This window comes from Mesitornis unicolor, unplaced genomic scaffold (genome assembly GCF_000695765.1).
Source record: "Mesitornis unicolor isolate BGI_N332 unplaced genomic scaffold, ASM69576v1 scaffold9976, whole genome shotgun sequence".
Classification (NCBI taxonomy): domain Eukaryota; kingdom Metazoa; phylum Chordata; class Aves; order Mesitornithiformes; family Mesitornithidae; genus Mesitornis; species Mesitornis unicolor.
In genome coordinates this window covers 117,543-141,744 of record NW_010191682.1, presented here as the reverse complement: position 1 = coordinate 141,744, position 24,202 = coordinate 117,543, and the positions used below count along the sequence as shown (strand labels likewise).

The following is a 24,202-nucleotide window of genomic DNA, read 5'->3' as shown; positions in this document are numbered from 1 at the left end:
ACAATGATGTGATAATACAAAGGGTATAGAAACCGTTCTAAAGCTTTTACGAAAAGAAATCAGAAGATAGCAAAAAGGTAATAGAGAAAGCTTTCGTAAGCTCAAGTATAGTGCACCAGAAACCAGAAAGGAGAGGGGGGCGAGGGGAGGATGCCAGCTGGGACACAAAGACAGTGATGGATTTTTGGGGGGAATAATTTTCGTTATGTTTTAAAATATAGTCAGAGTGGATTTTATAAAATATAATCCTAAAGCTATTATAAAATTTCAGGTCTTCAAAGTACCTACCAATGTGTCAAACATCAATAGATACCAACAAAAAAGAGAAAATTTCATATAATCTTCCTTTTTTTCCTATAGGTGGAACTGAAATGGGAAAAGCTATATAAATCTTAAAAAAAAGTGCTATTTTGTGTTTTGTATTTGGAAGTCTACTTAAAAAACACAAGATTTTAGTCACATTTTACCCTGTTTTAGATGTTTAAATAAAAGACTTAAAATGTTAGAGGTTTCCTTGTGTAGAACTTGTTCACACTCTATTGCAGTGGAAAAGCTTTTATAAAGGAATTAAAATACACTAGTTTCACCCACAGTAGGAGAGTGGATGAGGTCAGTTTTTTGGCCATGATTTCCCTGTCCCCTAAGCCCAAACTCTGCCAGAGAGAGTGGACCAAACAGGTCTGTGATGCTGCTACGCTGGCTCCAGCGAGGTTACACCATGGATCGGTTTGGTCCACTAAAATTCAGTCACGTCATTTTATTTTCTTCTTTTTATTATCTAACTAAACTCCAGTCTCAAACATATACAATAATCCTTTTCCTGAAGAAAGTTATACCTAAATAAGAGTTTCCAGTTCATACTTTAATATAAAACCACCATTCCTAACCCTCTGCAAAAAGCTAGCCTCGTATCCTAGACGTGGAGCTACGCTAACGCTGTAAAACTCTTGTCCCTTTGTGCCCCTGCATCTCAGGTAAAATACAAAAAAATATTTCTTCAAGTGTTAAATTTGGATCTCTTTTAAGAGAGTTTGGCATCTTTATAGTATTATGTAAAACCAGAGCTTCCAACATGGACATTAAATTAGACCAGCCACAGACCAAGAGGACTTCACACAACATAAATCCCAAACCTTTCCTCACACATTCCTAAAAGACATGTATATTCTCTTACATTTAAAGAGGGAAAAGTAATAAGAATACTGCAACTGTACACGTTTAAAAGGCAGTTTCCTCGTTAAGGAGATGAGCCTACGACTGACGTTTTACAGCTATAAACCCCTCTGTTCCTTGTGCTATTGTTTAAGCTAGTTCGCTGCACGTAGGTTAAGACATCCAGAGTAATTTGTTTTCCAGTGATGATAATCTCCCCATACCTAATTTCAGCCCCTGATTATTTTAGAATAAATAAAATAGTGTGAAAGCCCTTGGTAACATAAGACAGGACCTTAAGCTTCTTCCGTTCCAGGTTTTGAGCGTTTTACAGTTGCCTAAAGTGTGGCCGCATGGCTTCGGACCAATTGAGCTGCCGAAATGGTGTGTGCAAGTGTGCAATCTATCGGGGTCGGCTCCCCGCGGTGCGCGGGGGCAGGAGGGAGGGATGGAGGGCGGGATGGGGAGACCTACGCATCCAGGCGGGGAAGAGGGACCAGTTTAGAGCTCCGTGTTGAGTTTCCTGCTGGGGACAAAGTCTTCGCGCCTAACCCAGATGACCTCCTCGCCGTGGCCCTCCACGTCACCGTTGATGCCGGAGAAGGCCGCCTGCTTTTTCAGCTGGGTCATCCTGGAGGCGTGCGTGTCCATGGGCGGGCGCGGGCGCTCTGTTCTCTTGTGTTTGTTGCGCTTCCCTCCAGCCGCTCCCGAAGGTCTCGGTCGGCCACAGCGCCCCTCATGGCCTCGCAGTACTCATCGTCATCGCTGAGGATGTCTGTTTCCTTGATGTCCTCCTGCTCCTCGTACTGAGCAAGGTCAAACTGTTCCTCTACCCAGCGGTCAGTGTCCCCACTGTGCGTGGGCTGCTGGGCCTCTTTTTCGGGGCTGCTCGTGTAGACGGCGTCTGAGTCAATGGTAAACCTGTTTCGGGCCAGCCGCCGCCTTCTCCTCCCAAGAGACTTGCTTGGGGCTGACACTGCGCACACACAAAGATAAAACCCCACAGGCTTTTTACACATGGTTACAACTCTCTTTAAAAAGTTAACGTCTTCCAGGGGCCCTTTATTTAACACCAAAGCAGGCAGACTCCCACCAAGGACCTAGCCATTCAGCATCCTCCACTCAGCTCCTCAGCACAGGTCTCTCTCCAGCTGAAAAAGGAGTTTCTGCTACTCAGATCCACAGTTGGGATAATGGCCCACAATTACTGTTCCTCCTAAGCGGCAGGCAAGCAGCCAGCACGCACAAAGTGCATCTGCTCAGCGCAGCTTCTCACACACAGTGCCCCTGCTGCTAGCACACCACAAAAACCAACTAGCCTTACACCTTGGGAAATTGCTTTCTCTCAGGTAGGAGCAACGCTATAGGTTTCCAAGTGGCTACCTCGGTGCTGAAGATGCTGCAATTGTTGCATTATTTTGGGGGAAGTAAGTTCCCTGGCCTAGGCTCTGCTACTCCCTTCCCCGCTCCCTCCTTGCTGGGGAGGAAAAAAAAAAAAAGCAAGCCCCCAAAAGCAGAAAAACTTTCAGAAGTTCCTTACTCAGCATCAAGCTGGTCTACTAGCTTTTGCAACTGGCCCAATTAGCAAATTCACATCTTCTGTGTTGGCACATCTTCAGAAGAGGCTTGTGAGGCAAAGCAGGGGACGCATCCTGCAGCTGAAGGACCTGCAGGCATTCCAGCGCTTTGCGTGCACACACACACGTAGCTCCATGGCAAGCAGGTGAGCTCCAAGGTTATAGTTTGTCCCCCTCTACTAAACAGCACCTTAGCGCTTTTAGGATGTATTTATTAAACTCTAGCTTGGGGGTGGGGTTACATTTTAATATCCCTGAGCCTTAAAACATGCATTAAGTACAACAGCTCAGCAGTTGTAAATTTTAACTGTAGTGAGAGGTCTGGAGAGGAGATTTTAATCTGCAGAATTCATCATGTAAATGCACTGATGAGCCAAACTGAATTTGGCACCTATAGCAGATGAGCCCCACAGACTGACTGAAGCAGCACTGTGGTAAAACAGTTGCATTTTGGCCCTCCTTTGATGACTCTTCCCTGTGATTTTAGGTGTCCCTGAGGCAGATGGCTAGCAACACCCCGAGTGAGAAGGCATGCCGCGGATGTTATTGGTCTGGCCTGCCCATTACAGAAGAGGAACAGAAAGCCTGGTTGTCTACATTGCTGGATCTAATGAGCAGGAAAAAATACAGATAACAGACCAGAACAAAACACGCAGCGGTGCCATGTACTTTTCAGTTGGAAGCAAATGTTTCTTCCCTCCGTCATCTAGTGTTCTGAAAATGAAAACCTGCTTTTTCCCTGGGATTTTCTCATTGCTTTTGCCTGAAGTCAACTGAAAAGGAAAATCCATGGTTTAGGACAGGCCACTACAAAAATAATGACGTCTCGAGTGCATGCCTCTCAAAGTGTGAGAAGTAGAAGCACGCACGCTTTAGCAACAGAGCTGTAAAGGCTAAAATAGAGGACATACAAAGCTATCTCTTCAATCCCACCCACTCACTCGAGGGAGCTGAGTTTTCTTGTGCATTTTAGTTTCAAAGTGCTAGGGTTAGTTCTAAATTCTGTACATGCTTTTAAGAAATATGAAGCAGGCTTCTGCTTTGTTCAGCTGAAACCCATTTCCAGATTAAAGTGCACAGCCAATCAGTATTGACAGGAAATCCCATCTCTCCTTCCACGCCAGGACCACTCTGAAGCTGAGCCTTGAGTGCAAAAAGCAGGGTAAATAGAGGCCATGTGAGGCTCTCAAGGAGGTGAAGCATGGAAAACCAGCAGTTTTTACATACACAGGAGAGAATGCTAATCCTAATATACAAGTAACAGACACCACCACATGTCCTACAACGGTGCTGGGGTTACTGGGATCTTGAAAGTCTGTAGCCCTACAGTACCTGCCCTGTTCATGGCTGGCCTTGCACCTTTTAGAGCACACAATCTTTTTCCACCAAAAGGAACATATTGCTGGGATGAGGGCAAACTTTCAGTTTTAAGAAGCTGTCTTCTGTGTTTATCCCGCAGGATCGAGTGCACTGCCTTCAGAAAGTCCTTCCTGTGTTCTGGTGAACTGAAAAACAGGCAAGAATACAAAAGGCAGCGTTACCTCTTGGGAACTGCTAAAAACTCACTGCAAATGAGATAAATAAGGACCAGTTCTGTAATTTAAGACAGTGCAAATGAACTGGCACTCGCTTCCTCCAGAGAAGACTCAATTTAATACACTAAATACAAAGCAAAGCTAAGTCTATAGTCATTACAGTGGACATCCAAGGAAACAAATATCCTGTTCATTAACAAAACATTTAGCCATTCACCCCTCTTGAGGCTGCCTTTTCCTCCAATACCAACCACACACTTGGCTTTGTCTGATAAACATTGAGTTGACCTACAATGGCCAATTCAATCTCAGTTTGTCTTCTGTGAACACACACCAAGCACAACTCCTGCAACTCTCTACTTCCCAGTAGTAGGAACTGGCTTGGTACCAGCTCTGTTGGACCCTGGTGAACTTGTGTACCAAGTTCTTATTTGAACTCTAAAACACATCAGGGCAAACACCACAACAAGGATGGACAAGGTTTCCTTTAGGAAAGGGCAATGCCCTAAGAGCAGAGGTTGAAACTTGGTGGTATGAAAGGTACCAGCTGAACACAACACATTAGCAGCTACCTGGCATAAAAATGTAGTGCTGAAGTTTAACTGGATGTAAATTTATGAAAGGAAAATTGTAATAACGATATTCCCAAAAAGGTGCAAGGCTGATCAAATATATGCCTTTATTTTAATACATTTTACAAAATTCTGCCTGCAGAAGTAAGGCTTTAACACCCTCTCCCTCACTTCACCTATTGGCTGTTCCCAGACTGCATTAATGGAAAGACAATGACAAGCTGGGACCCAGAGATGCACCTGCCACTGAAAATATAGAAACGCACTTACCTACAGCAAAGGTGAAACGTTCTTTCTGGCCTGCCTTCAGACTCAGATTTAACATGGACAATCTCACATACAGAATTGGTCTCTGCATCTAAAGTGAAAAGCAAGCAGAACTTCACGTAACAGTTTCTCATATGTAACCTCAGTTAGAGTATTTGTTTCATAATCCTGAAGAAATGGTTTAAGATCATCCAGGACAACAGATAATACACAGCAAATAATATTAACTTGTAGCTTTTCAAAATCTTGAAGTACTTGTCAAAATCTAGAAGTACTTTATATACACTCACTCAGCCCCATAAAAATGTATTAAAAAAACCAAACCAAACCAAACCAAACCAGCTTTTCAGGTATTCCATAGAGTATTTTGACATTTTACAGCTCCCTCCTATGTTCTTTCCACTTTCACTTATGCATTAGAAAGGGAGCAAATTGTTTAAAATTGTGACATTTTTAATGCTGTATGATTCACGTGAAGCCATCAACCACAAGAATGAAGATTCGCTAGCTCTGTTGTCTCCAAGCTGCAAGATTGCCTTCTGTTCTCCAGAAGAGGAGCAGAGTGAGCCACGGTCAGCCACAGCTTTGCCCTGTTTTACCAGACTGCTGCCTGGCTTCAGAAAAGTACTGACAAGCTGGAGATACACAACTGGAGCTTCTGCCCCTTCACCTCTCTCCAGGGCTATTATGGATGTTGAGGTTATGGGTTCCTTTTTCAGGCCCCAGAAACTGCATACACATGCACTAAGGACAAGCCCATAGCTCAAACATTAAGAACCCTGCCAAATTCATGCAGTGGGAACATTACCTGCACTTGCCAACGCTCGAACCTGCAGTGCTTCTAAAGGTATCATGTGGCGAAAGCGGAACGGATCCCAGTCTTCATAAATTGAAGCTCTATGTGATCCTCCCTGGGAGAATTTCAAAATGCTGTTAGGAAATGGGACACCTTGGGATGCTCAGACACAAGTCTCCTGTGCTTTGTGTTGAGAACGGCCAGCTAGAGACTTGCTGCAATTCTTATTGTCTCACTACAACATCTGAGTAACCAGCGTCACTGAAGTGCCTATCTATGAATATCTTGCTAAAATCTAGACAAAAGCAACTACTAGGCCAATCAACTCTTATCAGTGCCTTCAAAAGTCATTCGAGACCAATGCTGCATTCTCTCCTCTCAAGTGCACATACACTCATGAACATGCATTAGTTCTGCTTTAGTCTCTCTGAAGTTATCTTGTGGCCAGTTGACTTTAGCAAACGTCCATACACGCACCTCAAATGACACTTTGGCAACACAAACGACCAGTCCAGCAGAGAGCAAAGGTTAAACTAAATGAAAGCTTGCAGAGAGCAGCACCCAGGCTGACCAGCAGGCCACTGGGCATTACCCAAAACCTCAGTTGTGTGGCAGTGAACAAGGATCCCACATGCAAAAGCACACTCTAGCACCACAGCCTTATGGAAAGCAATCGATTTTAGTACCACAAATGCACACAGCACCACCAAAATAGCCCATACAACTTACAAGTTTCTTCTTCTGTTTGGAACCATCCTTGTATACAAGAACCACAGCAGTTTTGAACACTAGAGGAGAAAGTGAGAAACAAAAGCCATGTAGTCAGTAAGGGTGGGGGCGCGTTCCTATGCCCCAGCACACAGACCTTTCAGCTCCTCAGACAGCCCTCACCTGAGTCAGGAAGGGAAGGCAGGAGTAAAGTTACCAGCTCTCTTGCATATTCTTCCAAATAAAAAACCAAGCTCCACAGCGTTTTACTACTCAAAACTAAGTCACTTCAAAGTCAATTGAAACTTCAGAGTTTAAGTCACCAGTTAGCAGAACAACTATTCAAACAGCCACAGTTCTGCATAAAAGTTCAGAAAACTTTAATTCCCCAGCTAAGTTCACCTCAGACAAACGAGCAGCATCCAGCTACACACGGTCAATCAGCAGATGAGACTGCACTTCAACTGAATTTGAGCCCTCCCATGTGGGACACTGGTCTGTGCCGAATTAAAAAGTGCACACCACTGGCAGGCAGAGGTGTAATCCAGTTCCTCTTTTGCCAAATAATAGCCACATGGAGCTGGAATCTGTCTTTCAAGACTTCAGTTTTCCTTGTGATCTCTTTCTTCAGGACTCAACCTAAACCTTTGACTCCTCAAACCTTTGTTTTAGGACTGAGCTGCATGGACACTTAATTTTGGACATTTTATGAAACCAATTTAAAGATTTTTGGAGTAATGAAGAGTTGCTGCCCATTCCTAGCAGCTTTCATGTGGCCCCTCGGCTTCAAGAGTATGACCGGGTGCTTTCCCAACTTACAGGAAAGCTGTCAATTTTTATGTGTTCTTCCAGAGCAAATCTCAAAGAGTCTTCATTTGTTATATGTTCAGTATAAAACAAAACAAAACAAAATAAAAAAAAACAAAAAAATAGGCTTCCTAACTAGCATCATTTTTTTGGAAACAACAAGGAAAACGCCTTTTGCATGTAAAGAAATTTTGGAACAAATAAAGAAAACCTCCACACACTACTTGAAGTGATTCTGAAAATGAGAGAGACATTGTTAAGCCAGTATAAGCAATCATATACCTTTCCAAGGGACCACACTCCAATGCAGTGGAAAGACCTAGAGATCTATGCCAACATCAGTTTCAATTTCTAGTCTGGCCACCCAAGATAGACTACTCAGAGGGAGACAGACCACTCCAAAGCAACTCACTGGGAGTCCTGGCTTAGCTTTTAAACACTTTTTAAAGCTTATATATCTAAGTCCTTTCTGGCAAAAGGCATGGAGAAATAAAGCAAAGCCTCAAGCCCCCAACCCCATCCTACAAGATGTGAAGTAGAGTTACTTGGCATCAATCAGACTACCAAACTATATCTTTTTGGAGACAAATACCATTCTATATAGCTCTGAACTCATAGTCTTGGATACGGGTTTAAGAAACTCTTGCACCATTAAAGCAGTCACCTCCAAATTCTTCACGAGATTTAGATCAACTCGTAACAGAATTTTATCAATGCAGCAAAAAGACAAAAATGGTATTAGGTTCCTAAAATCCTGCAGAAGGCAATGCTCAGCTACCTTCATCAAGTATCTGCTAAGGCACAGCCGACAGTCTTTTAGGCATCCAAAATAAAATGACTAGGATACAAACCAAATGCTGCCAGCTCGGGCTCCTTCTTCCATTTCCCCAGTGAAGCCGGAGGATTCAGCCATATCACTGTATTATGTAAGAGCAAGTCCCCCATCGAAAGGTCTGCAACCTGCCAACCAAACACGTGCACACAGACACCATATGTAAACAGCTCAAGAAAGCTTACTTGAATTTCAGTTCAAGAAAACTTGCTTGAACTTTGTTCTTAAACAAATACCCCACAAGCAAACTTTTGGATTATTTAATCAAACAACTGCAAGTGTGTGCAAACAGATTATGATAGTTAGCAATAGATGCATGTAAATCCTTAACTGGTGAGCATAAATTAGGAGAAATCAAACTCAGAGTCCAGCTCTCATAATTTGGTGGGAAGTGATGGCAAAACCCAGATGATTTCCTTGTATTTTTTCTCCTTTGTCCATCTTTCTCCCAGCAGATTCATTCTGCTTTGTTCAAACAATTAAGCCAAGCCCCCATCACACATACAGAGTTTGGGGTGAAGTACAGGAACAGTACCACGTCAAAGCACTCCCTCCCCACACTTGCTATGGCTCTTGATTTCACCCAAAGGCTCCTCTGCAGAAACCACATTGCTGGAAATGGACTAATAAAAGAGTCCATAAAAACTGGTGGGAGATGCCTACTAATATTGCAGCAACTCAGTCCTTTACTTTGACTTACAGGCTCCTAGAGTGACAAACTGAGGGCTATCCTCAGTTAGGGTCACATTATCCCATTCCTTCACTCTCCTCTCAGTCTCACTTTTGCGAAAGGACACCACAGATACCACCAGCACAACATCAGGTCTCCCTGATAACAAGAGCAACACTAAGTTAATGTGTTTACTGTTTCCTCTCCCAAATTAACACCAAAACACAGTTGCTCTCCCAACAGGCATCCTGACATGCTCTTTCCACCACTGCTTACCAGCCCCAACCATCTGGTCCTCTATGCCCACTGCTGCTATCCAGCTCTCACACCCAAAACTTCCTCAACACTACTCAATCTCAGATATCTTTTGCCTTGCAGTCCAACACCTCTTATGTTTGTTCTTCATCCTGGTTGTTGGCAAAACCCCATGATCTTCATGGGATCACGTCTGTCGCCAGCCTTGACCCACATCACTGTTCCCACTGGCCCTTCAGGTTGTCTCTACCTCTTCTTTGAGTCCCCCTTGATCTTACTCAATTCTCTCCTTATTCCTCACCACTCTCTGTGCTGCCAGACTGCAGGCCTACATTTTATTGGTAAACAGACTGTCCAGGTCTCAGTCTGAGATTTAAAGACACCTTCCACAGATTTCTGAGATGGTCAGCCAGGACTGAGCCACACTCGATCTTCACATGTTTCTGTATGTGCCATATGAGAGATCTAGACCAAAGCCCAAGGTGCTCTCATATATCAAGCCCACTAACACACTTTCTAAAACGGAAGCAGCGGTTTCTCACACACCACACCTCATATTTTGATTCTTCAAAGGGATTAAAGAACTAAGTGCAGACTTGCCTCAGCATGGCAATCCCCTCAGACTGGTGGGGCGAGATTATTTCTGTGGAATGGGGAGAGCCAAGACACCGACACAAAAATAGTAAACTGCAGGTTGGACTGGGAAATCAACCCAAGCACAATGTTCAAGGTAAATTAATCCACTGCTTCTCTATATTGTTCCCACTCATTGAACCATGCTTGGAAAAGCAGCTTTTGAATTGAATGAGATTTATCTGTTTGCACCAGGATTCACTTAAATGACACAGCATGAAAGGTAAATATTTGATACAATTTAACATTCACGCCACAGGCACCGAAATAACAGCCTTTTTGCTCTTAAATTTGATCATCTGTTACCTCCTTTTTCTCCCCTGTTTGTTCTGCTATGAGCTGGTCAAACACTGCCCCATATTCTTCATGGATTTTCTGCATTTCATTAATGTGGCTGGCAACTTTGTTCATTGTTTTTATGGCCACTGGAAGAAAGACACAGAGAGAGGGGAAGAGACAAAAGGTATTTTCAAGCCTCTGAGAGGAAAGAGGAGGAGGAGGTCTCCAGATCAGGGGTTAAACAGGGAAGAACAACGTAGGTTGGCTCCTTACCATCAAGGTGGTAATGTTCTTCACTGTCTACATCAGTGAGAGCAAAGAGCTCCTTGAGAGGGTATTTCAGGATCCGCTGGATGGGTTTGATGAGGTAAGACTCCAGTGTGGAGGAGTGCTGCCGTCGGGGATTCTGGGCATCCAGAAATGCCTTGAAAGCAGTGTCTGTCTTGGCTGGAAGATTAAAATGAAGCACTTGGATAAATCAAAAATCATAACAGCTGCCCTGATAAAGTGACTTTTCCAGCTTTAAATTAACTTATCCAGCAACATTTTGCAGGGAAATGTAAATTTATAAGGTCCACAATATTAGATTTATGCACTTCAGGTTTTGACTTACTGACCCTTTGCCACAGATAAGCTATTTATGATTTAACACCAGGCACCCACCTACCGTACCAATACATGCAGTTTTTAATTTCACTACCCACAGTATTTCTGGCCTTGCAACTATTTTAGAGCAGCATAAATTGTTTAAAGTATCTGTTTCCTTTAAGAGAAGTTTCAGACTGGATATTCATAAGAAGTCACTACTCAGGAGTCTAGTCTGACAGATAACACCTATAATATTGGTGAGTCTCGTTAGTGTTACATCATTAAACCTTAAAATGCAGTACTGAACAACAACAACAAAAATCAAGAGCTAGTAAGGAGGCAGGAAGCAGTAAACTTCATAGAATCACAGACTGTGTTGGGTTGGAAGGGATCTTTGAGGATCATCTGGTCCAACTCACCTGCAGTAATCAGGGACATCTTTAACTAGATCAGGTTGCTCAGAGCCCAATCAAGCCTGACCTTGAATGTCTCCAGGGATGGGATGTCCACCACCCAACTGGGCTACGAAAGAGACTTCATGATTTCAGTACTTCTGATGGTACATCAAACTTTGGGAGCACAGGCAGACTGGACATCTGATCACTATCATCTTTCCTACCTGACTGCTACCGAATTTATAAAAATACCATTTTCTATGTTGTTCCCTCGACTAGGACAGACATTTGTACAGGGAAGGAAGTATGGAGAAGGTGGCATTTTTAGACAGTGGAGGAACAATCCCACACAATTGCTTTTATTAGAGCCATGTCCCCTGTCAAATTTCGGTGCATTTTTGCAGACAGTCACCTGATTTCAATAAAGCAACTTTAGTTTCAAATCCAAAAGCCACCTGCACCTCAGCTGTGGACACCAAATTACACTTGAAATACACTCCCACGATTTGTAAGAGATTTATCACTGGAAAAAAAAATTAAGTTCTGTTTGTGCCATAATTCAAGTGCAACCATTTCTCATTTATAAATACAGTCAGCGACAAAAAAGCAAACCAGAACAACCAGATCTACCTAGTCTATGGCCTTAACATAGAAGTTAAACAAAATGATGCCAAAAGCAAGCATGGATATGGCTAGCAGCAAATCATTTATTCATGTATTCCACAGAGCTGCCAAGCATTCTTTGCAGCACAGTAAATAAGAGTTTACAAGCAGAAATTTTAAAAAGTGTGCACAAAAAATAACAAACAAAACCCACAACTCAAACCACCTAAGAAACAAATGAAACCACAAAATTTCTGACTGTCAGGCATCCAGATGTTCTCTGAAAAATAAGAGCTCCTCCCTTAATGGCACTGCTCCTACAAGTGGAACCATTTGTTTATTTAATGTCTTGGCCAAAAATGAATTTCATGAAGCACTGCTAACTCTAAGAGATTAACACTTGCACAGGGGAAAAAAACATCCCTCCAAGGCAAGGAGGCATTTACAAGCCAGACCACAGTTCATTTATCTCCATCTCAGCAAGCCAGCCTCTACTAGCAATTCACACGTGGAAACTTCTCAGGCAAACTGGAACAAAGGTGAGAAGAGGAAAAGAGGGGAGAGAGAGCACGGTGAAGTTAAAATATTTAGACAGCTTCCATAAAACATTCTCCTAGGCTGATCCTTTCCTAATGGCTGTCATCATTCAATCACACTGGCTGGAGCTCCAGTGGGATTGCCACTAGCAAGGATTCACGGCACAAACTCTGGGAGGATCCAGAGGTCATTACAAGCATCACCACTCCCGGTTCCAAACTACACAGTGACCCATTAGCATGCACCACATTGCTCATTTGTGAAATCCTTCCACCACCCACATCATTGAAATGAAACTGAACATGTCAGAGAATAAATTAAGTGTAGGGGGGGGAAACTACATGCAAGATTAACAATTTCTTGTAGTGAGCTACTTTGGTATCACTACACCAATGGTGGTCCAAAAACACCCATGGCACAGAACTCTCTGCAAGCCTCTCAGGCCAGATGGACTGACTTCACTATTGCAAAGGCTGCTGGAGAGCAACCAGGCTTATATGTGCCCCCATTCCTCCACCACAACTTGTCCTGCATGGTTTAGGGTGCAGTGGCCACCTCTCATGGTTCACAAGGACAACCTGCACCAGCCCAAACCAAAATGTTGCTACAACATCTCTCTCTCTGCATACTCAGGTCTGTTTGTCCAGCACACAGCTCTTACCTTTCACCAGTACTTTGGGGACTTTTGTGTGGCTGGCGCAGAAGGCACTGTACAGCTTGAACCGGTCAGCGTAGTAAAGAAAGGATCCTCCCAAGGAAAACAACACTTTCTAGGATTTAAAAAAACCAAGGTATTAGGGAAAAAAGCACATGAAGCCAGTTAGTTATTTTCCCTTCTGCTAGGTCACTTGAAGTTTCCATTTAGCTTTTAGATGACAGCACACTGCATTTTTAGAGTGTTTTCACACGATCCAGCAAGAAACAGGCCCAGTCTCGGTGCCTGGATTCAGCCTATGTGATTAACACCACTAGCCAAGTTTCAGTTAGGATAATCTGGAAACATAACTAGGTTCACAGCTCCAGAACTGCATTTAAATGCCTGAGCTTAAAACCGTATTGATCCAAGTAATGACCAGAGGCCACAGAAAGGACTGGACGTATCTGACTTTGTAATGGATCAAGACACTAAAGAGCTGTGAGCGAGACTACTGTCCCTCTGCAGAAACACATCAAGGTCTTCGCTCCCTTGAAAACGAGCTTGTGTTAAGGGCCAACACAATCTTTTCCTAAGATGTCTATGCTACTGTCAAGCTTTTGCTCTGCTACCCACTTAGGAACAAGACAACATGGGGTGGCGGGGGTGAGACAACACATAGGCAGCTTGCCTACAGGCAGCAGAGGGAAGTAAACTGCAGAACTGAAACCATGAAACCCTGATGTCCCATTTTTCACGCTGCTTGCAGACTCTTCCCATAAGACAGAACTGAAAATGAAGTTGATTATGTACTTTTTATGGAAAGAGGTGGAAGCAACAGCACTCAGAAGACAGAATTATCTCCATAAGGAGGCTTCTTCCTCTCCTCTCAAAGCTCAGAGCACACAGTGGTCACTGAGGCTTCCTCCACTAAAAAAAGTATCTCCGTGCTCTGCATTAAGGGTGCCTTTCCTACAAAACAAAATCTGTGTTCTAGTTACACGAGGGCAGTGTCCATGATTGCTGCTTATTTTAAACAAGCACCTGATGGCAAAGTCACACATGCATGAAAAGACAAGTTCTTTCAGCAGTTCTTCCAGGGCTCTGTGTTAGCTGAAGAGCAATCCCCGTAGAACTTTTATTATTCATCAAGACATCCTATCCTCCACCAAGGTGAGTGCTCAAAGCAAGAGTAAAATTCCCAAAAGACTAAACATTGTGTTAGCTACTTCTAGTACATGACTGCATTAGAAATAACACAGAAGTTTCTCTTTCCACATTTTCCTATTTTTTTAAACGAAGTTTCTATATCTTTAGTTTACATTTCTACCTTTGATGCACATCTGCTGATAGTTGGAAGTATTTGCCATATAGATCCACTATGCATCAAAAGCCCAGATACAGAATTCAGTTTACAGTTCTAATCTCTAGCCCTAGTGGGGTTCTGAAGTACTATATTAGACTTGTCAGAACAAAGGTTTTATGTAACTTTCCATTTCTAGCTTATCCTGACAGCCTGAGACAAGGAATCTGGCAGAAGGGCAAGAATAGCATCTAAAAGCACATGGTGTTACAGATTTCCAGTGCTGTATATGGCTAAATGCAGCATAAACCACAATTGTAGAAGGATGTTTTTCAAACAGTTCCAGTGCTAGCTAACAATTAATATCAAGCTTAAGTAGATGTTGGATTTTACACAAACATTGACAGCAGTCAGATACTAAGATAAGGAGCATTAAAGCACTACTCACAGTGTAACCAATGAGATTACCTTAAATTGCTCAACTTTTTCAAGCTTTTCCAGGTCTGGAACCAGCCTTACTCCATCTTCAAGAGTTTTCAAGAACTCTACCTGGAATGCTACCATTTCAGTCAGATTTCCAAAGAGAACATCCAGCTAAGAAAAGAAAAGAAAAAAAAGCAAGCTGTTGAAAATACCACTTTGCACTGAATCACGTTTTCTACAACTTTAGCAATTCTCAATTCCAATTTAATTCCAAATTCGGCAATTCCAATTGTACAATGTGTGTGTGATGTCAGGGGGAAAAACCTACAACCTATACATTATTAAGAAGTAGCTTTATAGTCAACTCAATCCATTATTTAAAAAAAATGGAATTCAAAATTTCTCCATAGCCCTTGCTCAGAAAAGCGAGTCAAGCTGGGGTGTAGGAGGGAGCAGAACTATCAAGGAAAATGATAAGCAACAGTTAACATACCTCATCTGGTGTGAGGAACGTTTCCTTTTGTAGAGGCTTCAGGTATCTCTCCATTAGACAATTTAAGTCCTAAAAATCCAGAAAGAGATTCCCATGTTGGTTCCTCAAACTGCCTATGAATTTGTCCCTAGTCTATGAATTTTTCCCTTTCACACATAAGACAAAATAGTTTGATTTCACGTAACTTAAAATAGTAAAAGGAAACATTTACAAAGTTTTGCTTACAAAATCAATACCAGATCTCATTGAGCAGTGTTCTTTTGCAAAGCAGCTAAGTAATTTCTAAATGACAGCATAAGAATTGGGAAAGCCTACTTATTTCAGAGGTTTAAGCCACTCTTCTAGGGACAGATTGTAGAACTGAATGTAAATTAACTAAAAGATACACACAGGAAACAGAATTTGAAGTATTAGAGAATAAACTAACAAACTTTTCCAGAGGGAGGAGAAATATTACTAGACTGAAGCAATACATTGAGACGCCTTACTTTGACATAGGTGCGCTCTGTCTCAAGAAGTTCACAGATAACCTTTCGCAGCTTATCTGCGTCTGTGAGTTGTCTCATGGTGGCCAGCTGGGGTCCGGTGAATTCCTGAGGATGAGCACTTGAGTCAGAAGGGTTCATTTCATGCAGACTGCGGCAGAAAGCAGCGACCTGCTCTGTACTCTTTAAAAAGAAAGGAGAGGAAAGACCAGCAGTAATATTTTAAGCATGAGCTATAGGAACGATGGAGCTGAGAAGCCTTTGCAGTTAAGCGTTGCAGGTTGGGGGCTTTTTAACAGGCATCAAAGTCTAGAAGTGTACACATAATTTCATACATCTGTCTTTCCTATCTCTCAGAGACTGGGGATAAGGGATAAGGGTGGAGGGGGGAAGTTACACAATTCAAGTTAACTGAAGTGCTGTCCAGTAACATTCCTGGTTTCAGATAAGCATGGACTTTATTAAAATAGGTTCATCCAGCACTTAGGATTGAAAAACAAACAAATAAAAAGGCACAAGAATTGGAACCAAAAATGACTGTGCAAACAAAACGCACACCCCAGTCCTTTGCCAGTTCCCTAATCTAGTTTGCAACAGTCCTGTGCATAGCAGTGTCAACACAGCCAAGGAGACAAGCGGAGACAGAAACAGTTTAAGCTGTTTTTCCGGGGAAGCAGAGCCATCTGCGGAACCAAAGCCTCTCGGGCTTCAAACGCAAGCTCTTTGGGAAATTAACGGTAAATCTTTCTATGTCTGGAAACATGCCTTGCAGGGTGAATTTCTTCCCCATAAGTCAGGTTTTTCAGAGCTGCTACATCTCGCTGGTTTCTTTAATGTTTAATCAGCTGTCTCCATATAAAGACAGTTTTATCCTCTCTTCACCTCCTCATGTTAGATCATATTCTCACATCTTTTGTTACACTGAAAAGTTTGGGGAAGGTGTAGTCTCTGGTATCAGTAACAACAGCCCCAGGCTTCTACGGTTGCCAATGCAGCAGTGAGCCCTGTCCTCATCTCTCCTGGAGACCTGGAGGGGGCATGTGAGGGAAAAGAACTGCTGTGCTTGATCACACCTCTCTAACCTCCTGTGTTTAATCCTGCCACGGTATCTTAATCCAGATTTAGTGACTTCCCAGCACTGCCTCTATAGCTCTCCAGTCAAACAACTGACCCAAAATTAGCCTGTTCATCAGAGAATAGACAAAGAGAGGAGAGGAGGTAAAAAAAAAATAAAAAAGAGGGGAAAAAACCCCATATCACCACATTGCATGTTGGAAACAGAGCCCTGTTCCCTCGAAGATAACTCCACTCCCACCAGCCTATAGCAACTATATAATTCAGAGCCCTCACTCCCCCATACCTTTGTGATCACCTAGTGCTGAAAAGTGCTGCATTTTTAAGCTGCGCACTCTGCTCCCACACTGCTATGTTCCCCTCTCAGTGCACTTACAGTGCTACACTGCCATGCCCAAGAGGAGCATTAACCGTGCTAGGGACAAGTAAGGGTTTTCTTTCCATAATACAGTTGCTTTCCCTAAAGGTATCTTATGGCTGTAAATGCTCACCTGAGTGTACGACTGCAAGGCATATTAGTAAAGATGCTTGTTATGCAAATGGTAATTTTCTTCAAGACGCAAGTGTAAGCAAGGAACTAATTGCAACTGACTGTCTATGCAAAAATGCCTCTTGGACAAAGTTTATTACAGGAAAAATACTCATCTTCAGAATCTGAGGTTTAACCCAGAGGAGGAAGAAAGGAAAATGCTGGAATCTGTTGAGGAAAGGTGGAAGTAGTGAGTTGAACCATTTCATTTCCAACTAACTCAGGTTCTGGTAATGGCACATGTCACAGAGTTTGATTTATTAGTCAGAGCAATTCCTTTTATTTCTCAGCAGGGTTCCACCTATACATGTTGTACTCTTCAGTATATCCAAAGCATACCCAAACTTCTAGGTTTATTTTGCATGAGATTTCAACCCCAAATCCACAAAGTGCGGTACGTGAAAGCCTGGCTTCAGCACAGGCATAAAAAACCCTGCCCAAGTTACCTGCTCTGTTGGAAACAGACAAAGAACTGAGAGTGAACAGATGTTAATTTGAACCTGCAGAGACCCAGAATAGGTTTGTTTTCCTCAGAAAATTTGTTAGGGTTATTTTGTGAAAGAATATTTGAGGAAGGTGTACTCAGTGACATTTTGTTGTAAAAGCCAAATGTACAATTAAAAACAGTTATAATGTATTAAACAAGCATGGAATCAAACTCCAAAAGTCAACCAAGTGTTTGAAGCAGTTCATTATTGATACCCCGCAGACAGTGCACCATCCTGTGCGTGTACTTGCAATAAGTTGCAGGCAAAGATGGGTCACCCAGAAAAGAGAGCACTAAAATCCATTTACACCATGAAATACCAGCTAAACACTAACGAGTAGTTGAAAATTGGATAACTGTCATACAGGCACGCAGTCTGCTTCAGAAGGAACAGTTACACCCATATGCCAAAAAGGAAGTGTAGAGGACTTTTAAAAGCCTTAACAAACACTTAACAAACCGCTTGCTGGCTTCAGCCATGCCCGGCTCCAGCCAGCAGCAACCGAGCTCTGCCTTGCCACTGCCCTGCCTCACATCTTTTTATGCATTTCCAACTACCATTCACCCTATACTCTTTGGACAGACAAGAAGTATCAAGCACAATAATGTCCACAAAGCTGTTTTCTCGCTAGTTCATTGAGCAAACTGTCTTGTTTTGTTCCTGAATGTAGTCCTTTCTACCTTATATTACTTTTTAAAAAATTGTAGACAGAAAGCAGACGCACATTGCACCTAGGGCAGTTCAGAACACAGCTATTTCACTGAAAACTCTTGAACAGTATTAACAAAAGCCTCTGTCCCCATTTTCCTAGAGAAAGTGGATAGAGTAGAGAAGGTCTGGAATAGAAACAGATCCCTTTATATCCCAGTACCAGCTCTGTTTGTCAGCTGCAACAGTGATAGCACTGAACCAGAATTTCTCTAGAAGAATACAGCATCACACTTCAGGCACAATTCTGCAACCTTGAAATAAGATGAAGGGCTGGCACTACTGGGCTGTAAAGCAGAGTTTACTTTGCAAGTACATTAACCCCTCTTCTGCAGGTGGCTCAGCAGAGGAGCTAAGCTCACATCCTTTCCATGCAGAAGGAGCAAGTCCTTAAACTCACCAAGCATGTTGACGCTGCCCACAGCAGGGAGGTTTGCCTGCCTGCCTTGTAGTTGTGTGAGCGCAGTGCCATTTCCCCTGGCGCTCACCATATAAAGACATACAGGTGCCTGGGCATCAGGTAGACTGCCCCCTCGAACGGCACACAGCACCCCTGTTCCACCATGAAGAGCAAACTCTAAGCAGTAGTGATCTCCCAAACAAAACTCAGGCAAATTGCATCCTTTCACACATTGCCAGGGCTGCTAATGACATTGCACAATAACAAAAAGTCTCTGCAGGGTACGTACGCTACAGCTTAGCCTCGAATTTATAACCTGGAAATTAAAACAGCATGAAAATTCATTTAACTGCTAATTACTTAGACTAGTCGCGTTGCACAGTAGATCTGCTCACCAAATACAGCATACGGTACAGAGAGTCGCCGGCTCCCCCAGTGCTTTCACTCTTGAGTTTACGGTTACCTCTCCAAAGAGCCGACATTGCTGGGAAGACAGTATCGCCAGAGCTGTCACCCAGCAAGGAGGAAAATCCCAGTGCTCAACATATTCAGCTGATCCGAAAGGCTTTCCCACTCCAGATACTGTGCGCTGCTTACTTGGCGCACAGCACAGAAGACGGCTGCATTTTAACAAGGAAGGGCAATGACTGTATTTCTGTAAGCAAAGCCTTTCCGCATGTGTCATTTGCCGCTGGCCTCCTCTGCTCACCACATCAGCTGGAATTAAGAGCTGGCTACCCAGGCAAAGCTGCGAACCCAGCGCTGCTTTTCACAGACTCATTAAGAGGGAAACTTCAGCAGAGAGGCTGAAATGCAGCAAAGCGGAGGTGAAGGCAGCCAGGGAATATAAATGTCTGTTGCCTGTGGCTGAGCATGAGCCGATTGGCTACAAACGGCACTGCCGAAGAATATTAAACATCTGAAGGGACAGAGGCACGGAATTAAAAGAACTTTAAAAAGCCAGTTACGCTACTGGAAAACCTACCCCTCAAATCCCTGTTTTAATCCTTTCACATCTATTGCAACACATTGAAGGTTTTGAGACTTAATTCTGGTCTTGAATAATGCTGCAGAGAGAAGACGACCTATTTTCTCTGAAAAAATACCTCTAAACAGTATTAAGCATGTACACACACAGCCCATTACAGCATGCTCCCCTAAGTACAAATGCTGCAAAGGTAATTAGCTTTCATTTCAAGAGGCAGATGTCTTTAATTGAAACAGGGAGAAATGAGTGTCCTGCAGTATTTTAACTGATGACAGCTTTTAAAACACATCCCCAGTCGAACTCAAAGGACCATTACAGGAAAAAACATGCACAACAATCGATCTTAAGATGCAACACAACACCTATGTTAGCCTTTGGTAACCTGCAACACTAAGCACTCACACATATAATCAGTTTTCAGTTTACCTCGTTCGAACCTCAATTTATACTACAATATTATTCCACAAGGCCAAAACACTCGGGTCACCACAGAGGCAAGTAACCATTTACAAAATTACTCTGGCTTGAAATGCTCCTGATACTCTGTTGAACTGGGCATCATTTACATTTCACAAACAGCCTGAAAGCTGAATTCACGTGCTAGATGAACACAAGCCTGAAGAGGTGGCAGAGAGGGGGCTTTCCTTTCCCCCACTCTTCTCCCTCCCAGCTCCCTGCTCCTCTTGGCTCCCACACAAAATGGGGAGAGAAAGGAAAGTCAGGAGCCCACCTCAGAGCAGAAGCAACTGAGAGCACAGCTCAGGCCACTGTCAGTTTGCATGGCTTAACAGTGCACCCAGAAAAGTGTATCTGCTTCCTGCTGTTTACACAGATTTCAACCCAAGAGATACCGTATGTAAGAGGGCTGGTTGACGCAGGTAGTGCATCATGAAATTGGATAGGGAGCGAGTCCAGAGAACAACAGCTATCCCACACCACAGCACTGCCAACGCCTCAACCCACCTTGGATTCTAGTATAGAAACACATAGGCTTCTAGTATTTTATCAGATCAGTTCTACAGACACGGCATTTCTGCTTATTATTATAATGATTCCTTGGACAATAGTGATGGAGCAGTAAACTCCACATTATCTGGTCTTCAGGATATACAGAAGGTAAGATTTTCAGAAAAGGGAGGAACCCTCAGAGCTACTCGTGTACCTTCCAAATACTTCACCATCACCAACAGCTTGCAGGCTTTTGCAGATTAAGCAACAAATGCACCAGCACTAAGGAAACACACACCCACGGCCACACATGCTGGGCTGGGTGACAGCTGGGAGGAGGAGGAGGAGAAGGGAAGACACATTTAAGCACCTCCCGTGTTATACGTCCACCCATCACCTATATGAGAAAGGTACAGGTAAGTCAGAAGGGACCCAAACCCAGATTTTGGCAGGATTTGACACAGCTTACCTTCATAAAAAGCCTGCCCAGCCCGTGCTACAAGAGCGGATGAAGGAGAGCTGCGGCGCTGTGTTCCTCTCCTTTTCCCATGAATTATTAACTGTCCCCTAGGACTGCTTTGCTGGCTGGAGAGCTAGCAGGTTTCCTCAGAGGAGCTGGGAGCTCTCCTCCTCTGCAGTGCTTTGCAGGCATCAGCAGACTGCCAGCACCACGGCACAGAGAGGTGGTGTTTGCAGGATTAAGTCCTGCCTCAGGATCATGCTATCGCAAGGCAAAAGACAACCCAAACGCTATTTTCGGCTCTTCAGCTGCTAATGCTGCATCTGTGCTGAAAGAAGGGGAACTCTGCATTTAGCTGGGAGGCTCCAGCATAGTTAAACTGGATTTCCACTGCTGCCCAGTGGTGAACGGATCAGAGCACTCCTGCAAGAAGAGCAGAAAATAAAGAAAGTCTCCCCAGACGTCCACCATCCAAGGAAACTGGAAGCGGTGGCAGTAATGGTGATACAGGGGAACATGCCCCTCCTTGTGGTACGAGGGCAGAGTGTTTCACTTCCCACGTACAAAAATAACCTGTGTAAAACTGCTGAGGACACCAGCTAATCTTCTGCGCCATAATCCTTGGAGCATGGAAAGGTGTGGCAGTGCACGGACAGGAAAATGCCTTTGCTTTTTTCCCAATGTACCAGCCCAGAGGCGACTTTTGATGGAAAAACATGCATTGCAGCCTCCTTACTCCCCACGCAGACTGGCTTTCCCAAGCACTCCGAAGAGCACAGGAATTAGCAAAGCCTTCTGGCTGATTGAGCTTTTCTTAGGTTAAGGTTTTCTTTTCCATGGTCACTGTATTTAAAAATTAGCATGTGATTAGCAGGCAGTGACATCCTCCCCTCTGCCACATACTGGAATTCTTTATAGGCATTGCAAAGTAATTTGAGGATTTCTGTTGCTTTCGTTGGAGAAGAACCACAAAAAAGCCCACTTAGTACACAGCTCTTCAATGTGAACAGGGACAGCGGCATTCACGAGTTTGCCAGACACAGCACATTGTATATACTATATGTACACGAGTGCTGCTTTTTTATGGAAGACCATTTCAAGGAGTTCATTCCATAATAAACAGAATGTGAAGTAAAATGCCCCACTCCCCTCTATATCACACAAACAAGACAAGACATATTTCTGAATTTTAAAAGAACACACGTACTAATGTCAACATTTCATTTACAGAAAGACAGATTTTCCTCTCATTGGAAACCGAGGCTTTTTAGAGTTACGAGTTACTCTTCCAATATACGAATATTAAGCATTAGAGCTCCTAATGCACATTTCTCAGTTTAACTCAATCTGCTGAGCCACAGGGCTAATCATGTAATCCTTACGCCTTGCTTCTGGCAATTACAGCTCTAAAAATCCAGGAGGCAAAATGCAAAATGAAACCCCACAGCCTGTCACACAGCTCAGAAATAGAAAGCTACGGAAAACATAGCGAGAACATTTATTCCCCAAGCAGCTACGTGTTATGCTCAGTGCTCTTCCACAGCCTCAGTGTTTAACAGAAGAGACTCTTTCCAGAGCATATGAAAATCCCACATATTTACAGTTAAAAATCCCAAAGTATCAACAAACACTTACAGTTATTGAAGAAGAAATTCTTTGTACTTACAAGAAAAAGTTCCGTAATAAAACCTGGAAACAAACTGAAACTCTGCATGCAAGCTCTGCAGCTATTTCATGCATAGGAATGCTTTCTCTTATCTGACTTCCACTGCCTGGCTATCAAAGACAAAACTACAGGCTAGTGTGACATAGGAGATCAGGAAGCAAGAGGCCAGGGTCTTTTCCTTCCTTTCACTACAATGACGAGTAGAATAGCACGGGGAGCTGCTCAGAGTTCACTGTAACACATTAAAACAAGAGCTGAGAAAAAACACACCTGTATGTAAGTGCAAACTGAGTGAGATCTGATTCTCATTAGATCATTAATTCTGTAGAAAAATAGCTGTAAGATCTCACCATCACCTATCCAACAAATACTTAAAAGTGATCAGCTTCTTCAAAATAATCTCACTTGATTCTGCCAGAAAAGCCACTAATCATCACACCTAATGTTGTGTAAAGCTCCCCAGCACCAGAGCCGGCACAAACTACCAACCACTGTGAAACGCATCCCTTAATAGATGGCAATTAGCAATCCATTTGCACAACCTCTTAGTTATAATTGGAGAGTTTTGCTTCAATTTAAGGTAGATTGGCTATAATTAGTTTGCATCTAAAAACTAGCGTGTGTGCTATGCTATTGGTTTAAGGAAATACTCTTTTAATTTACATTCCTCCTATGTCTAGAAACCAAGAAAGAAGAGGAAATTGTAATAATCCACCTGATCTTTTGCTGACTTGCTCTGTTGGAGGGGGTGATAAAACGATCCCATTTAAAAACTACGTGGGAATATTATCACAAGATGCTGAAGATGTGAACCAGCCTAGGAAAAAGGGCACAAGTCTTGCTTAAGAGGTAGCAATGTGCCATAATCAAAGCTGTAATTTGTTGTGTTCAGTATCATCCATAAATACCTTAGAAGTAAGACTAACATTTTCCCAGGGAAGATGCTCTAATGGCGTGCAGCTGTGAAGTCAGCACATCAGCTGTGACCGCACTGCGCTTTCGCTCCTTGGCATGTGAAAATGAAACTCTCTCACCTTGCTCATCTTGTCAGCCTCATCAGATGACTCCAAGTCTTGCGCTTCTGTCTCCTCTGGAGCTGTCTCCACGGAGCTGTCCGGGTCGCCGCAAAGCGAGTGCCCTGCTGAAATTGAGATGCGTGTGAAAACCCAACCAAAAATTTCCAAAAATTCCAAAATTTCCAAAAATTCAAAAAGCTGGGTGCAACAGACAGAGCTCCCATGGAGGGCCAGGCCTCAGCCTGCACACAAGTTCATGCCAACAAGATGTTATGCCAGAGGCAACCAATGACCTCAAAGGACTACCTCGATTTACAGCAAGGGACAGGTTTAACTACAGGTGTAAAAATAAGCAGGTTATGGCCAGATACATTATTTAGT

The 24,202-nt window shown here is 43.2% G+C and overlaps 1 protein-coding gene across 1 annotated transcript in view; it reads right to left on the bottom strand.

The window, feature by feature from the left end:
- Window positions 1–1,479: 1,479 nt before the first annotated feature.
- Window positions 1,480–24,202, bottom strand: part of TIAM1 (T-cell lymphoma invasion and metastasis 1) — an 81,170-nt gene continuing 58,447 nt past the window's right edge. Inside the window, 14 exon segments of the mRNA XM_010186820.1 lie at window positions 1,480–1,824; window positions 1,827–2,128; window positions 4,062–4,234; window positions 5,107–5,194; window positions 5,912–6,014; window positions 6,629–6,687; window positions 8,266–8,374; window positions 10,111–10,229; window positions 10,357–10,530; window positions 12,868–12,976; window positions 14,612–14,737; window positions 15,060–15,128; window positions 15,548–15,727; window positions 23,840–23,943. Of these exon segments, the coding sequence (XP_010185122.1) occupies window positions 1,654–1,824; window positions 1,827–2,128; window positions 4,062–4,234; window positions 5,107–5,194; window positions 5,912–6,014; window positions 6,629–6,687; window positions 8,266–8,374; window positions 10,111–10,229; window positions 10,357–10,530; window positions 12,868–12,976; window positions 14,612–14,737; window positions 15,060–15,128; window positions 15,548–15,727; window positions 23,840–23,943 (1,886 nt within the window). The 3' untranslated portion in view covers window positions 1,480–1,653.